Raw genomic sequence first — 18,440 nt, forward strand, 5'->3', positions numbered from 1 at the left:
ATTGATATCCAATGTTAGACATAGAGTGAACCCACTGAAAGCAATGGACTTAAGTCCATGCTCACTGCTTTGGAATATAAGTAACCACATTTGCCAACTCACAAGCAGCCCCATTGAGTCTAATACAGCTTCCTCCTAAGTCAGTGGGGAGAGGTTGCAGCCGAAATTGCTTATGAGAGCCGATTGCCACCTCTCTCTCAAGCATCTAATACCAGATTGAGGAAGGGCAAGCATCTCTTGAGGAGTTGTAGGATTAAGCCAGGCTTCCTCATCCTTGGCCTTCCAGATGTTTTGAGATCACAGTTCCCATCATCCCTGACTAGTGGTCCTGCTAGCTAGGGATCATGGAAGTTGTAGGCCAAGAACATCTGGAGGGCTGAGGTCGAGGAAGCCTGGATTAAGCAGAACTAGTTGGGCTGGCTATGTAATGTTTCCTTAAATCATGATGGGATTGCATTGGCTCCATGTGTAGCCCCACCCAGATTTTTAATTGATTGTTGCAGATGAACCTATAGGTGCAAATGCACCTACTTAGATGATATAGTCCAATACGTAAGGGCTGCAATCGAAAAGAGATCTCAGGAGGCAGACACAAGGAGACGTATTTGGGCCTCCTTCCAAATAAACACGCTTGGGCTTGTGCTGTTGATCAAACTCGAGCGTCTGCAACTTAGCCTGGTGGTGTTCCTTCTGCTTCAGTTTCTGTGGCTTCTTGTGGGACAATTTTGCAAGGCTTCCACTTTCTCTCTTTGAGCCCTAGGACAGTAGTGAACAAAGGAGTACAAGAGTCAGAAGGTTCCTGCTCAGAGGCAGCCAGCACATCAGGAGGAAGGGGGTTCTGCCTTGTCTCCTGTGGTGGTGCCCTGACTCTGGAATGCCTCCCCAAAGAGAGATACCTGGTGACAAAATTTTAATCTTGCACCCCCTGGCTGAAGACCTCCCTATTTGCCTAATGGTTTTAGGTGACCTTTTAGTTGGATTCTGCCCTTCCACTGAACTTTTGCATGTTCAGTTTGCCTCATGTGTGTTTGCTGTATAGTCATAGCTAGATTGGTTGGGATTTTTTTGTTTGTTTTTTGTTTTAAAAACAACATTGTTCTTATAAACCGGTTGAATAGTTTTACTCTCACCTTTGTACATTGCCTTAGAACCCTCTCTATAAAGGAGTGCCTAAGAACAATTTAGTGGGTGCTTCCAGATGGGTGTTCCTTTTGGAACCAGATCTCCTAATGCATGAAAGCTTTTTTGCAGCAACCTCACTTTGATGTCAGCATCAAAATACCAACCCATATCCCCCTACCCAACACAATCCGGACTCACCCTTCCTCTGGAAAATGAGGTGGCCCTGGTCTCAGCTGACCAGTTTGCAAATTAAGCCCCAGCCTAGAAACATGCTAAAAAAATAGAACAGCTTAATCCTTGATATACTAGCTATTCAGTTACAGAAAGCTTTTGACTTGATTAGAAGACAGCAGTCTGAGGTGCCAGGAGGATCACACTTGCTATCTGAAGAGGGTTTCCACTGAAACCACCCTTGGCTCAGAACCAGGCCTGTGCAGGTAGGTGGGGGAAGCTGGGTACAATTGCCCTGGGCTTTGGAGGGCTAAGCTGACCTGGGGAGGGCAGGCCGGGGGCATGCTGGACTTACACTGCCAGGCCAGGCCTCAGAGAAGCTCTGCATGGGCCTGCTGAGAACTACAGCAACACTAGACCCAGCAGGCAGTGTTGACTGCAGAATGCCACCCGTGTGTAGTGTAGTGGTTAGAGTGTCATATTAGCACCTGGGAGACCAGGGTTCAAATCACCACGGGACATATAGTTCTCTGAGCCACCATGGGCCACTCACAGCCTCTCAGTCTACCCTACCTCACAGGGTTGTGGGGAGAAAATGAGGCAGAGAACCATGTGTGCCACCTTGAGGTCCTTGGAGAAAAAAGGTGGCCACGGGCCACTTCTCAGCTTCTCTGGGCTCTAGGAATCTAAAATGCCAAGCCTCCAGACACATGAAACAAAAAATAGCTGAGGAAATGTGCAAAGTGTACCCCCCCCTTCACATGCACCCAGCTTTCTGAGTAAGGAGCGTGTCTTCGTCCCTGACGCACCTCAAAGCAGAGCCCTCCTTCGCCCCAGTCTATGTTCCCGTCGGAGAATGCCTCGCCCCGCTCTTTCGCATCTTTCCTTTCGGGATCTCTCTCCCCTCCCTCCCGGGAGTCCCGTCTGGCTCTACCTTGAGCTCCGCGGCGCTTTGTTTGTGCACCAGGCGCCCTCTTGCGGCAGGAGCCGCCCTCTCCAGGCTTGGCCGCCGCGAAGTCGCAGGCGGGATGGGAAAGAAAAGTTTGGGAAAGTTTGGAAGTTGCTGCGAAGTTGTTTCTTTTTCTCTTTTTCTCCCTTCTTTTTGGCCTCCTGGCTTTTCCTCGCCGTGTTTGAAAACTGACATGATGACATCCACAGCAGTGCCCGCCTTCCTGTGCCTGTTCAAATAGCATTCCCTCCGTCTCTCGCCATCTCAAACCCGGGATCGGCACCACCTCCGCCCCCCCCCCTCGCAGACAAACCTTGACTCTCCCACCTCCTTCCTTCTGAAGGCGGAGAGGGGGGGCGGGTAGAGACCCAAGCAACTCCTGGGCAGCGCAGAAAGTTTACCGCGCCGAAGAGTCCCATTGCCCCCCAAGCATGACAGAGGCTCAGGATCAACGCCGGGACCCTCAGGATCGCCCTTGTGGGGCCATTTAAGCCCCCATTCTCTTTTTGCTAGCTTTCCTCAGCTGCTCCCTCTTCCCTTCGTTATTATTATTATTATTATTTTATTTTTGCACTTGTCAGATGCGGACGGGACCGTGGCCGGGACCGAAGCACCCGAGGCGAGACCGGGCGGAGAGTTCCCTCTGAAGGCAGCCGGCAAGGCGGGTCCCCCGGGAGGAGCAGGATGCAGCCCCACCTGGCGCTGATGTGCTTGGCTGTCGTCGGGGGGGTGCTGCCGGCGTCGGCGCGCCCGGAGCCCAGGAGGCGCCAGCAGATGGACCCAGGGCGCTGCGAGCTGCCCCGATCGGTGAGCTGGAGGGGAAGGGGAGGAGGAGGCCCGGGGGTCGGGGTGGGGGGTCAGTGATTGCCGGTGCTTAAGGGGGGGTGGATCCAGCGCAGAGGCAGCGCCACATGCCACCGTCAACTTTGGGACTCTCCTTCTACTGCGATGATCCCCAGAGACAACCCATAGTGCCGGTGCCCCTTTCTAAAGTTGCTGATGATAACCGCCCCTCCGCAACATCCGCACTACACTAAGGCGCGGGCCAATTACGCGGGTCAGTTCCTGTCTTTCCTGGCTGCTCCGGGGTGTCCTAGCGAGGAAACCCTCTGCAAGTGGAGAGGGAGCGAGATAGATGGATATGGCTCCTACTAGGGAGCGCCGATCGTCCGCCCCCCAGGGAGGCAGAGGTTGTGCCCCTCGACACCTGAGGAAGTGGGGTGGGATCAAGCGAGCAGGTTTGGGAAAGGAAGCGATGCCCTTCTTTCCTTCTGCGGGTTGCACAGCCCCTAGCACACTGCTGGCGTGAAACAGGAGTAGTTGGACTACTACCGGTCAGGACACTTTGCCTTCCCGTCCCTGGGTACCACTTGGCAAGAAATCTCTCTCGCCCTTCTGCTCCTCCTCTATGGAGGTGCCCGCAAAACAATCTAGATTTCTCACATAACTTGCAACATAGTTAATGCCAGATAAAGGACTGGAGCCCTATTTCCAGAGTTCAAGAAACACTGGCAAATTAGTTGAGATTTGCCAGGTAACCCTTTCTCTCCTCCCGTGTGTGGCAAGCTTGTCAACTTCCCCATGGCCACAATTTCATATTTGGACAGTCTCACAGATCCTTTAGATCTCCGGAGAGATATTGATTTCCTGCAAGACCCTGTTAGTTATGTTGAAATCTTCAATTTTCTGCACTGAATAGGCTAGGGCTATGGGTTGTATTCAACTTTCATAGACAATGTAATGAGGTTTTTGTTTTGTTTTTTTAAAAAATGCTGCTTGTAAGTTATGGTTCATAGGAACAATTCAAAAGGGCAGTCAATGGGGGACTGTATAGGAGAATTCCCCTGCAGAGTGATCCATATTTGTCTACAAACAAATTTGCTCCGAGCTGAAACTTTACGTACATTGTATAGCACAGTGGGTTTCTGTAAATATCGAATGAAGGAATAAATGACCAGAAGCTCTTAGCCTGGGTTGGATTTCTGCCTAGATAGTTAAATGTGTAAAGATTATTTGATCCAGTTTGAGGTATGAGTGTTTATGGGTGTGTATGGGTATATATCTTTTCAAAATCTCTCTCTCTCTCTCTCTCTCTCTCTCTCTCTCTCTCTCTCTCTCTCTCTCTCACACACACACACACACACACACACACACACTCACACACACTCTCACACACACACAAAACACACACGATGTAATGCTTGCATTCATTCTCACATGAATAAGATATTTCTGTGATTTTATACAATAATCCCCACTTCATAAAGTTAAATCATAAGGTTTTTGGTTTGTTTTTTTAAAAAAATGCTTAGTTTTATTTATATCACTTAATTGAATTTGAATACCACTTAATTGTAAATAAAAGACTCCAATTTTATTGGTATAATGATCTACTCAGTTTTACCACTCTTTTAATCACAAAGGAACGTTAACTGGTTGATAAGGCATAACTAATCAGACAACTTTGAGCCTTCATCCTGTATTTTATCTTTCTTTCCTGAATGCATGGTTTTCCTACTTGTCTGCTCACATGTTTAATTGCAGACTATGTGAGATTATGGATGCAATCCAGGATCCACTTAACCCAGGGAAGGTCATGCTGGGATAGTTTTACTGGTTTCAGTAGAATAACCGCAGCGTCGATGAACTCTGATTTGCAGTCATGCTTGACTTTCCATACACATACCATATCCACAGGCCTACAAGTTGCACATTGCCGCTTCAGTCCTACCAGTCTTATACTGATTCCAATAGATAACTTGCTTTCATGCCAGCATGGTTAGGGCTAGGATATTGTGTACAATGGCAGCCCTCAAAACATTTTGCAAAGTTATGCCATAGGAAGTGATTTCAACCACAACGCTGATGGACAGTTCCTGTTTGCACCCCCCCCCCTTAACTGGTCCTGAATATACTTTTCTCAGCGCTTTATACCATGGGTAGGCAAACTAAGGCCCAGGGGCCGGACTTGGCCCAATCGCCTTCTCAGTCCAGTTTGCGGATGGTCTGGGAATCAGCATGTTTTGACATGAATAAAATGTGTCCTTTTATTTAAAATGCATCTCAGGGTTATTTGTGGGGCATAGGAATTCATTCATTCCCCCCTCCAAAAATATATATAGTCTGGCCCCCCACAAGGTCTGAGGGATAGTGGAGTGCTGAAAAGGTTTGCTGACCCCTGCTTTACACCAAACTGACTCTTGCCTTCTTTTCATTCCCTTTTCCCTAGCAAAGAGACTTGAACTCTTTCCTCTGGACTATCCGGAGGGACCCTCCGGCCTATCTATTTGGAACAATCCATGTGCCTTACACACGCGTGTGGGACTTTGTCCCTGAGAACTCCAAGTCTGCTTTCCAAGCCAGTTCCAGTGTGTACTTTGAGCTGGACCTCACTGACCCCTACACCATTTCGGGCCTGGCCAGCTGTCAGCTGCTACCCCACGGGGAGAATTTGCAAGACGTGCTCCCCCGGGATCTTTACCACCGCCTCAAGCGCCACCTTGAGTACGTCAAATTGATGCTCCCTCACTGGATGACGCCAGACCAACGGGGGAAAGGTCTTTATGCTGATTACCTCTTCAATGCTATTGCTGGGAACTGGGAGCGCAAAAGGCCCGTCTGGGTGATGCTGATGGTCAACTCCCTCACGGAGACAGATATCCGTTCCCGTGGAGTGCCCGTATTGGACCTCTACCTGGCTCAGGAGGCGGAGAGGATGAAGAAAAGGACAGGAGCTGTGGAGAGGGTGGAAGAGCAATGCCATCCACTGAATGGGCTGAACTTCTCCCAGGTAAGGAGATGCAGGCCGTACACACACTTTCAAGAAGTCAAGATAACCTTCTTCCTTAGAAAAATGACCTGTGTTAGGTTGGGCCAGGCAGAACCTTGAGACAGATATGAAATAGAGACTAGTATGTCTCATATTTAGTTTCTGCTCATTAACGAGATTATTCTATGAGAACATGGGATGTTCATTCTTTCCTACTGGTTGTGTCTTGTTCTCAGATACACATTGCGTATGAACCTAGGTGTTTGTGGGCAAGGAAATGTGGTGTGTGTGTGTTTTTCTGATCGAGTGGCAAAATTCATTTGAAAGCTTAGGGTGCTGTTCTTTCAGGGGGAACATAATATGTGTGCATACACAGGCCCAGCTGTTGCATATGCTGGAGAAACATAATGCAGAGCAATGATGGTGGAGACATTGCCAACGCAGTGGTGCCTCAGTTTTTTCCATCACACACACATTGTACATGATAAAAAGGTAAAGGTACCCCTGCCCGTACGGGCCAGTCTTGACAGACTCTGGGGTTGTGCGCCCATCTCACGCAAGAGGCCGGGGGCCAGCGCTGTCCGGAGACACTTCCGGGTCACGTGGCCAGCGTGACAAAGCTGCATCTGGCGAGCCAGCGCAGCACACGGAAACGCCGTTTACCTTCCTGCCAGTAAGCGGTCCCTATTTATCTACTTGCACTTAAGAGTGCTTTCAAACTGCTAAGTTGGCAGACGCTGGGACCGAGCAACGGGAGCACACCCCGCCGCGGGGATTCGAACCGCCGACCTTTCGATCGGCAAGCCCTAGGCGCTGAGGCTTTTACCCACAGCGCCACCTGCGTCCCATATTGAACATGATACCAGGCTTTAAAACATGATCGTGTCCTAAAGGCAGAAGATAAGCCATTGGGTATATTCAACGCAAGCGAATGTCTGATGGTGTTAGACTTTTTGGAACAAGGCTGGCTGTGTCTTGCTTTTATAATTACGTGATACCCATAGAAAAATATACATGAAACCATGTCTCTCTACATGTTGAATGCATACTGTGGATAACAGACATAGTATGAGAGCACATGATGCTTTCACAGTGCTGACCAGGTTGAGCTCTGGTCAGTATCTAAATGGGAGGCTACCTGAGGTTTGCCTAGGGAGGAGTGCATGTCTGCTGGCTTGAATTCTACCTTGAAGGAAGCATTGCGATTTAAAAATAAATAAATAAATAAATTAGATACCTTCTCCAATATGCGCACCATTTTGTGTACCCTTTCCTTTATATATTTCACCTGACTTACTTAGATCAGGAAGTGAATTGCTTCCCAACCTGTTACACATAAAGCATAGCAGTTTGTTGATCCTGCAGCATTTTCTAGGAATCTCATCACTTCCTGTTTTAAAGAGCTAAGGGAAAGAAGGAAGGAAAGTTCCTGCATGTGTTTACTGTTTTTATAGCTGTTTGTATATAGAGAGTAAAGAAGTGGCTTATGTTGTTATGAGGAGAGTTAACTTTAAATTTGTTGTGAAAGACAATGTGTTTATTTAAAAACTCTCTTCTGAAAAACTTTTGTCTCTCCATTTCTGAGGGTAGATCTTGTCTTTGTTGACAGATCTCAGTATAAGTCCACGCTATATATTATTTAGGTTTAAGGGATTCACCAGCACCTATTCTAAATTTAGCATTTTTTTCTGCAATTGTTCATGTTAAATCCAAAAGTCTTGGTTACCTGGCTTGTGTCTGTTTTTTTTATCACATTTTAAATCAGAGATGTCCTCTATTTACAACAATACCCTCAGCACTGGACACTCTTTGCTTTCATAATCTATGTATCTTTCTTGATAATGGGTTTCAGATGTTTTTCTGAAGAAAAAAATCTCTGCACTATTTTGGACAGAGTGGCTGTTTTCCATTAACAATCTCCAAAATATCACCTGTGAAAATATATAATTAGTTGATAGGTGTGCCAAAAATAGAAGGCTGGGTTGGAATAAAATGGGAAAAACATGCTAGCTGACACATGATTTACTAGTGCAGTGTATCCTGTTGGTGATGTTGGGCTTGCTGGACAAATAACCTCAGTCCTTCTATGACCCCAGCAGAAATGTACACAACTCTGGAGAGAAAAGCATCAGGGACTTTTCTTGGCAATTTTTACAACTGTATGACATTCATTACATAACTCTCCAGAAGTTCCTTTTCAAATAAGATACTTATTTCAAGGCAGAACAAAAAGAGCAGAAGTGCTGTTTCTCCTCCTTTTGGGGAATTTCTCTTATTTCTATGGCTGTCAACTAATTAAACATTTTAGCCATCCAATCCAATATTTTACTCTGTTGGCAAATATATTCTTAAGACTGGTGTAATAATGGGATTGACTAGATCCATGAACTATTATCTTATTCCAGGGTTGCCAGCACACAAGTTAGTGTGGATGTTTAAAATGAGATTGCCATTCGATTCAATTTCTTATTTAATATTTTCTATTAATTAGCAGACTATTTTCTATTAATTAGCAGACTAATCATGATACACGTTATGTTTTAGGGATATTAAGCAGTTGCAAAATACTGTAAAACTGAGCATCCTTTAACAAGGCATTAGTTTCAATTCAGGTCAAATCTAAACCCACTTTAAAAATAGACAAACCCAATTACCGGTACTCAGTCACAATGAACAAACTCAACGTTTTTGATCCTATTTATTTTTAAAGTGAACTAGATGTAAATCTTTTCAATTTTATTCATTTGAAAATTGAACAAGATACTTTTGACCCAGCTTTCTCCAAAGAGCTGTCAAGTTTTCTACATCAAGTACACCCTATTTGAAACAAAGTTCAGAATAATGAACCAGAAACATAAGGTACCTCTGATGACACTGAGGCTCTATTAGGTTAAATAGTACTCTGATAAAAATGGATAGTTGGACAGTTTTCAAATGTGAATTATATTATACATTTTTGTAGATAGGGAGTTATTATTTTCATTAAAAGAAGAACCTCTTGGAGTGGGACCTAATAATATTGATTTATTTTTTGGTCCCTGATTTTAACTCTACCAGCAATCACTCTGCTACTGTTTTAGTCATCTTTTTAGCATAATGGAGATGATGATGATGGAGGAGGAGGAGGAGGCAGAGAGATACTCATATATTCAAGAAGGATTTTGGCTTCTGAACAAAAGTTGCTTGTTCAGAACATGCTGCTTAGTAAGGAAAGCTGAATAATCTCTGCCATTCAGGAAGAGTTTTAAAATCTCTTTCTCAAATGTGAAGTATTTGCTGCTGAAGTGTTACATTAGACATCACTACGCCCCCAGGGCAGCCACTGGCCTGTAGAACATGCTTTCATTTTGTTGGTGCAGGTCCTTGTGGAATAAGTGGAAGCGGTCAACAGAGTACTGTGTGACCTCAAATTTGAAAAGTCCCTTTTAAAATTCCCCCTGATTGGGAAAGCAATGTATTCCAAAGTAACATGGGAGGAAAGAAAGCACAACTAGGCTTGCTGATCCTCTTCTGTCCTTTTTGGTGCTGTCTAAGAACTGGCTGCACTTGGCACCTGGCAGATTGCTCAAAGGGAGCAATTTGTAATGTTATCATTCTGTCTAGCAATCCCACTGCGTGGTGTATTATGGCCTTAATTGAAAGGAGTGGATTACGATGAACTAGATTTCCTCTCTTAATTCTAAATCTTGGATCTTCTCCTGAGAAACATATAATTAGTGGTATTAATGATGGAAATTAGAAAATGACCAGAGTTTGTATTCCAGTGGTATGTCTAGGCCGATGTGAACATCTGTGATCGTTTATAGCCCTGAATCTGTTATGGGCATCAGTTGAGTTTGTTTTAACCTGCTTTCAGCATTACTTTAATTGTAATATATAATCTGAAAAATTTGGAAACAGAGTCCTAGAAAGCATGCTGTACCGAAACATCCTTAAGCATTTGTTTTCAATCTATCCAATTTTCAAACACTTACTGAGGGAAAATAAGTGGTTTGCTTCTCTTCCAGCCAGTCCCTCCCCTTCTCGAAGTGGTTAGCTTCTTTCTTTCTTTTTTACCCTTTTCTCAAGTTTCATGCTACTGGAAATTTAAATAGGATGGATGCATTGTGTCTGCTTAGTTGAAGTTGGCTTCTATTGGTTTCTGAAATAAAGTGAAGATGCTTTAAGGACAGGGAAGAAGATCCCATCTTTGGAGCATCCACCACTACTTAAAATACGATGGAGATTTTAGTGGCATTTGTATCCCTGAAGACTTTTATTGTATCACATTTAATTATGCAAATTTGTGTATCCCAACCCAGTTTCCATGCCTGTGTGCTCTTGCCCAGCTCCTGGTTCATTCCAATTTCTATAGTGTCTTAGAATAGTGCTTACTGCAAGAAGTAAGGTTACAGGGAACCAGGCAGAAGGCTTTCTTGGCAGTGGTGCCCGCCCTGTGGAACACCCCCCCACCAGATGTCAAAGAGAAAAACAACTACCAGACTTTTAGAAGACATCTGAAGGCAGCCCAGTTTAGGGAAGTTTTAAATGTTGGATCTTTTATTGTGTTTTTAATATCCTGTTGGAAGCTGCCCAGAGTGGCTGGGGAGGCCTGGCCAGATGGGTGGGGTATAAGTAATGATGATGATGATGATAATGATAATAATAATAATAATAATAATAATAATAATAATAATAATAATAATAATAGGATGCTGTAGAGGGAGGTATTTGCAGTTTGTGACTCATCAAGTAAAAAATCTATTCAACAGTCATGAGCCTGCTGGATGCCTGAAGTGCATTTGTGCAATCCCAAGCGTGTGGCAAAAAGATAATTTGCTGAGCTCGACAGGCTGCCTTACACAGCTGGTGGCCTGCATTTGGCTCACTGGGCCACAAATTGCACATTTGACTTGCGGGGGGGGGGGGGGTTTACAAGATCTGCTTGGGATATGGTACAAAAAGGTATTAAATCAGTACCTTTTATAACTTACTTCTCAAAGCGATTAAATACACTTATTCAAACTGAAGATATGTCTTTTCCCAGAACACCACAAGCCCATTGTGGACTGTTTCCTATGCCAACTGTTTATGCCAAAATGAAGTGGTTTGTCTCTAAGGCTGCAGTCAAACTCCTGATCTGCCATGCTGGGATGGTTGAATGGGGTGGAGATCTCTTTCTGCTCATCTCAAAACAGCTCCTCTGGCCTCTGTCCACCTGCTGAAAGTGCAGGCAAACAGAATACCACTGGCAGGATTTCTGTCTGGGCATTCCAGGGACAAGGGAGAGGGAGAGGCTGGATCCTGAGCTGGCCCCTCTGCCATGGCTTGATGACATCAGGCTCAATCTGGGCCCAATTCGTTCCACTGCCTGCAGCTTAGTATAGCATGGGGCAGGGTTTTGTGTGAGCTTCAGCCTTCTGCCCGTTCCTGGTTACCCCAGCCTCTCTTTATTTCAGCAACCCAATTTAGGTGAAAGAAGTCATTTTGATGCTGCTGCTGCAAATCACTCAGAGATCTACAGCAGATCCCAATCTCTTTTCCAGCAAGTAGGTTTTGCTTGGCATCAAGAGTATGAACATATCAGTATCATTATTATTACTCTTTTGAATTATCAGACTCTGAAGATTCGTTGAACTCAATGGAATTAAGTTAGTGATAAAGTTACCATCAATCTGATCTAGGCATGATTAAGTTTGGATCCAACCCAATTTATCTTCTATTTCCTGAAAATGCACTATTAACGTATTCAATTGTATGCTAAATTAGGTGGGATTCAGTGGACCCCCAGAACGTGTTTGAATGCAAAGGCTCACGAGATTGACTTGAATAGTTGATTTGGAGTAAGTGTGCACATATTCTGTTGGTGTAACCTGCCTTGTGATCTTCGGCAGAACGTGGCTTATGTGTTTCATGAATGAACAAGGCTGTTCGTCTCTCTTCCATACATTAAACACAGAGGGCCAAAACAAAACAGATTCCTACATTGCCTATCATGAAGCAGCTCTGGGCGGTCAGAGGAGGCTCCATTTTCAAAGATTCAAAGCAGTGTGGTGACCTGGGAGTGCTGTTTAACCCTTTAGCCTCGCACTGTTTTCCCCAAATCTACCCTGCCTCCCAAACGTGCAATTAGCCCTGCTAGGGATCTAATAACAGCTTCTTGGGGAGAAAGGGTCAGGGTCTAAAAAGCAGGACAATATAAAGAACTAAGGATACCTCTCCCCAGCACCACTGGGGGGGGGGGATCTGATTATATGTACCAAATCATATCTGTTCTAGACCAGAAAGAAAACCTTCTGGGGAATGAGCTACCCTTAGGTGCCAACAAAGGACATGTTGATGCTGCTGTAGCCTAACAGGACTTTAGTATTATTAGTATTAGTATTGGTATTGGCATTATTTATTAATTACATTTGTATCTAACCTTTCCTCTAAGGAGCTTAAGGTGGCTTACATAATTTCCCTTTCCATTTTATCCTGTGGGTGTTTAACTGGTCCAAGTTCACCACATGAGCTTCATAGCTGAATGGGGATTTGAACTCTGGTCTCCCAGGTCCTAGTCCTATACTCTAACCACCGCACCATGCTGGTTCTCACTGGCCCCACACTTGTGTGAGGTAATAGTGTGCCACTGGTTTTCTCTCTCTTTCTTTAACATTAGCTTCGGCATGGAAAAACATGGCTATCTCCCCCAGCCTCAAAACTTCAGGCCAGTCACCAGCACAGAGAACCCAGAAACTTGGTTTAAGTCTCCAACCTCTCCATCTTCATCCTCATTTCTTTCTTTCTGATTTTTCATGTTGCCTTTCTTTCATCTCCTATCACTGGCCCTTTGTATGCATCCTTAATCCGCCTGCAGTTGGAAGCTAAGCCTTTTAGCCTCTTGCTACATTTTTTCAAAAAGTTGCCTTGCTGAGGACTTGACATTAGCATCTTGATTTTTTAAATCTCTTCACTGAAATCCCTCTCTATAGGGAATTAGGTTCTTTCTCCTTCGATGGGAAATATCTGCCCTGCCTGGTTTCGCCTTCCCTCTTTTATTTTTGCTCATGAATTCGGTTATCTAGATTGCATGATGTCAACCCATGGTGGAATAAATGCAAAAAACAGACAAAATATCAAAGTGGAATTGATTAGATCAAGGGCAACCTCAGAAGAAGAAAAAGAAAGTTTCCAAAGCTTGTCACCCCAGACTTCACACTTAGCCACTCCTGCCTTTTTCCTCTCTTCTTTTTGTGGATAGACAAATAAACTTTTTTGCTTGCTTCCCTCGGCATTAAGTGGCAGAAGTGGCTTTGTTAACAATGTCAGTCTTCATTTCCCAGCTCCCGCTGTTCTATCAAATCCTGAGACATGGCAGCTCTGATTACTCTATTGATAGAATTACAGAGGCTACAAGTGCTATTTAATGAAAGGCTGATGGGTGGCCCATCATATTTGGTCCCTGACAGATATCTGCACTCTCTAAGCTGGTCTCCACATAGCAGAGCAGCAGGAAACATTAATATACACACAGGACCATATTTTGATGTGCCCTTTGGCTTCCTTTCCTTTCTTTTCCCTTTTCCCTTTCAAAAGAGTTTAACAAGCAGCGAAAAGACAGCCAGATTCTTCGCCAATGAAAAGTATCTGTTGAGTGAAGCTAAGCCTGAGAATGCAAAACATTTGGTGCACTAGAACTTGGGTACTATCTGCACTATATGTTCAAAGCTATATCATGCTACTTTAAACAGTTGTGGCTTCCCCCAAAGAGTCCTGGGAACTGTAGTTTGTGAAGGACCGTCCTGAGGGTTGTTCGGAGCAGTGTTTTTTTTGGGGGGTGCTCAAGGGTACTGTTATGAGAATTATAAGGTCTAAGATGTAAAATAAATATTCATAAATGTACCAGGCAAGCACATACATGTCTGAAATGGTACAGGAAAACAGTCCTGAAACCATTTTGACTCTCCCAAATTGACCTCAAATGTTTCTCTGCAAGGAGGAAGGAAATGGGAAAACCTCCCCATTGTCTCTTTGCTCACAAATCCTGTCTTAAGGGTATATCTGTGCATGAATAGGGTGAGCCTGTGACCTGGATTCAGGAACTGAGTAATTACCATCACAAAAGAATGGTCAGGATGCCCAGGTAAAAGCAATCAGTGACCATTATTGGGTATCCTGGCAGACAGGTTTTTTGCTGTAGACCGCCCCTTCAGTGATGTATGTATGATGTATTGGGGGGGTTGGCTTTGAGCTACAGGGTGGCAATTTTAGTCTATATAAGAGCTTGCACACCAATGTTCTGGGTTCCTCCTCCCTCCTGCGTGCGGGGGTGGGGGTGGAGGGGTGAGTACCCTGTTGCAACAGTTTAATAAAGATCAGGCTTACTAGCCACTTTGCTTTTCAATGTTCTCTGGTTGGCCTCTGTTATTTTCAAAACCTACATAAGGACTCTATATGGGCTCTTGGGTACCCCATAAGGAAAAGGGAGCATTTTTTCTTATGGCAGTACTCTGTAAGAAAAGCACTGGTTAGGAGACCCCCATTTCCATGAGAGAGCTACAATTCCCAGAATTCCCCTGAGGAGAGAAATTGACTCGTTAAACCACACTGAGGGGAATAGGAATCTCTGAACAACACTCAGCACATTTATCAAACTGCAGATCCCAGGATTCTTTGGGGAAAGCCATGAGTGTTTAAAGTGGGATCATAGTGCTTTAAATGTGTAGTGCAGATGGGGCTGTCATATGCATGATACTGAGTAAGCATGGAAACAAGGTCTGATGTGAGACCTGAAACAAAAGGTTGCTGTGTGGAGTGCTTCTGTTCAAGATTCCATCTAGCTATGCCCTCTTGCAGGATACTCCCTTCCCTCCATAGTCTGGTTCTTTTTTTTCTTCTCCAGTGCAGGTTTGGGAAGATAACACAGAGAGAATATTTCACATTGGCAAAACTGAGACTTTGGCAAAAGAGCTCCCTGCCACCTTAGACCTTTTCCTGTGCTTTGCAAAAGTTTCCTAGCAAGTACTACAGACATGTCCAGGGAGAATGTTTCCTGTGCCACTTTTACTTCTTATCACATGCATGGATTTATTTGGGTGAAAATCTGGTAGGGGTTAAGTGTTTGGAAAATATTTCCTTGTTCATGGAAAATCAAGACTGCAAACCATGTTTTAGCCAAGGCGTCAGAGATATTTCCATATCTAGGTCAAGCATTACATGTCACATCGGTGGATGGACATGTTATGACTCCTATTCATAGATAGGATTCATTCATTGCCATTTGCTTGCAATCCTGTGCATTACTTGCAGATAAATCCCATTGGGTTCAGCGGGTGTTACTCCCAGCTGAGCATGCATAGGATGGCAGCCCAAGTCCCCTGGTCTCTTGTCTGTAGGATGATGACAGTAAACTACCCTTCTTGGCCTCACAAGGAGGTTGTGGCTATAAATGCATTGCAGATTGTGAGGTTCTCAGATAACAAGGTAATGGAGTCTCCATAAGCCCCTAAGATAGAAAGGGTTTGATCCTTGGACAGAATGTTAGAGCTTTGGCAAAATCCTTCCTTTTAAGGTCAACAAGAAAGGACAACTAGAATAAATGTTACAAACAGAAAAGCTGCTTATCAGCCCTTGTTTACCTCTTTATATCCTTATCCCTATGTGTGGAAATTGCAAATCCTATCCTAGAAACTCTGGCATAAGTTTAGTGTAAAATAAAGCTTTGCTTGTTCCCTAGACCAAGATATTCCAAGAAGGGGTGGGGGTGGCATCCTTAGACCATATATAGTTACATATGAGAAGTGATTCATCTGCTAAGATCCTACAAGTGATTGGTATCTGTTAGGCTCACTGGAAATGACGACAGATCTAAAGGAATAGCATTGGTGGTATTTTGTGTGCATGTGAACAATAGCAAAGTAGAATTTCTGCTTTTTTACATCTGCTTTTGAGTTGGAGGCATTAATGACAAACATTGAATAGTGCTGGTAATTAGAACATTTTCAAAGTGGGATCATAGTGCCATAAATGTGTAGTGAAGAAGAAATGTCTCCTTGTGTATTAGAAAGCTGGCTTCACAATATGTGAACTGGATGCAAAACCTACCGTATTCATACACACATGCCAGTATACATTGTTTTGCTACCTAGAGATGCTCTCCATCTCAGAAACATGTTTTGCAGAAGGCATCATTTCCTAAGATCCTACCTGCTTTACCTGCTATGCTAAAGTTATCTCCACCTGGGCAGATTTATAACCACATTATATGTAGATTCCCTGATGTAAGGAATGCATGAGTCCCAGAAAACCTGAAAATGTAACTTGCAAATAAAATTACAATAATTTTACAGTATTCATTAACCTCCACCTACAAAGCCAGGATTCGGCTGTCCTTGTGAGCTGCATTCGTCCAGTACTCCATTGCTGCCTTAAAAGGCTCAGGACCAATAAAAGCGAATGCATTTAGTTTTACAGTGGTGCAGAAGTCAGCAATTGAGAAAATGATAAAACTTGGACTAAATTTTGAGATACCCTTTTTAAATGTCATTATTTTGGGGGTGGGCTGGGCTACTATAATAAAGACTTTGGATTGGTGCTCCTAGTTATTTTTTCACCAATATAGTCCTAACTAATACACTGGATGCAAGATCAGGAGCATAATTAAAAAATAAAATAAAAACAAATTATACCCTCCAAGTGGCCCGGTTTTAAATATATATTTAATCATCCTAACAGCACATCATGTGCTGATATGTTGAGAGAGAATGTGACATTTATGCATACATGCAGGTACCCTTGTAAGAAGACAGATGTGGAAATGCAGCTTGTTCTGCATTTCATTTCACAATGAAATGTGCACAAACACTCCTTGCATGCAGCAGAAGTTTTCTGTTTGTGATCTAGTTTATATAACACCAGCAACAGGAAAAGCATCTGTTGTACCATCATCTTTGTTAGGAAGTCTCAGTTTGATACCCATATATCATCAAAATGAAAATAGATGGCGTTATATGCTAAATTTCATGGTGCATCACTGGTAGGGATTCATAGAGCTCCTTTTGCTTCTGGAGGAGCGCATCCTGCGATTTAGGTTTTAGAAGCCATCAAATAAACCAAAGTCTTTTTAAAGCCATGAAGTCTAAACATCATTTGGAAAAACGGTACTTAATTGCTGGGTGACTATTGTGGTACTTGCTGAATGTATGGCTGCCAGAGCTTGTCCCCCCACCCCCATTGTATTTGTCTTACAGCTTCATAAATACAGTCTGAACAACTTTCGAACAAAAGGGAATTTTGCTACTTTTGTAGGCATAAAAGTTCGGGATCTCACTCCTGGGTTTAGAGTGGGCTATGCCTATAACTGTGCTAATAACACATCCACAAAGCATGGTATTAGGCAAGCACTGAATACAGACATGAGTTAGGAAGCCAAGATAGAAGAAAAATGGAGGGGGGGAGAAGAAGCAGAAGGGGGATATTATTCTTGAAGAAACCTAAGTATTATGCATACTGCTGCTTGAGCAACCCCAAAGGACATTGATAGTTCTTGGTTTGTTTTCTGCAACCAAGCACATTTTATTTGCCTTTGATTTTTTTCACAGACATTTGCCTTTATAGGTGGTAACATGAGAATAGCGACGGAATATTTATTTTACATTAGGCGCATATAATGGTCTCACTATGCAGAGGATGCAAAGTCAGCAAAGGGAATGGGGAAAAGCGAGAATGGAGAAAACTGCAAATTTGCTGTTACTGGAAGCCTTTGTAGGCCTATCCTGCATCTAATCTACAATTTTTAAAAAAGATGAAGCAAAACAGTGGGTTTTATTCCACCTAAGTAAGCATCCATCAGACAGATTGGTAACATGGTGAAGCCAAAGGGAATCTGAATTTAATCAATCTACACTAGTTTATAAAAGGTAAAGATTTCATTCCATGAATGTAACTTTTAAAATGTAATTAGGATTTTTTAAAATAAATTTAAAAAAAACACAACACAGAATCACGACCTACAAATCATAGAACTGCCTTTATACCTAAGTGAGGCCACCAGCTTGTTCTTTATCCTGGGAGTTATTTATACTTCAAAGAATAGCTTTGATAAAATAATTAAAACTGAATTCTTCAGGGCCTATGCAGTTTCTGCACAAGCTAATTTTGTTACTAGGGAGAGGCTATAGCTCATTGCTTTGCAGGTCCCTGTTTCAATCCCTGACATTTCCAAGTAAACAGGATGAGTTGAGCAGGTGTTGTGTAAAACCGCTGTCTGAGACCAAGTAGATTGGCAGCTGCCAATCCAAAGAGACACATTGGGCTAGATGAACAAATAGTCTAACCTAGTTATATGGCACATTTCTCTGCTCCTGGCTCATTAGATCATTGGAAGCCACACATCTCCAATGTGGCTCCTGCTTCCACTTTGACCCCCTACCAAACTGTATATCAGGTAGAGACAACTGTGCATGTTCA

At 43.5% G+C, this 18,440-nt stretch overlaps 1 protein-coding gene across 1 annotated transcript in view; it reads left to right on the plus strand.

The window, feature by feature from the left end:
• The first annotated feature begins 2,303 nt into the window (after positions 1-2,303).
• Positions 2,304-18,440, plus strand: part of TRABD2B (TraB domain containing 2B) — a 240,707-nt gene continuing 224,570 nt past the window's right edge. The window contains exons 1-2 of the mRNA XM_028733547.2: positions 2,304-3,049; positions 5,472-6,032. Coding sequence (XP_028589380.2) covers positions 2,927-3,049; positions 5,472-6,032 — 684 coding nt within the window. The 5' untranslated portion in view covers positions 2,304-2,926. The remainder of the gene's footprint in view (positions 3,050-5,471; positions 6,033-18,440) is intronic.

The sequence above is a fragment of the Podarcis muralis genome, chromosome 5 (assembly GCF_964188315.1).
Source record: "Podarcis muralis chromosome 5, rPodMur119.hap1.1, whole genome shotgun sequence".
Classification (NCBI taxonomy): domain Eukaryota; kingdom Metazoa; phylum Chordata; class Lepidosauria; order Squamata; family Lacertidae; genus Podarcis; species Podarcis muralis.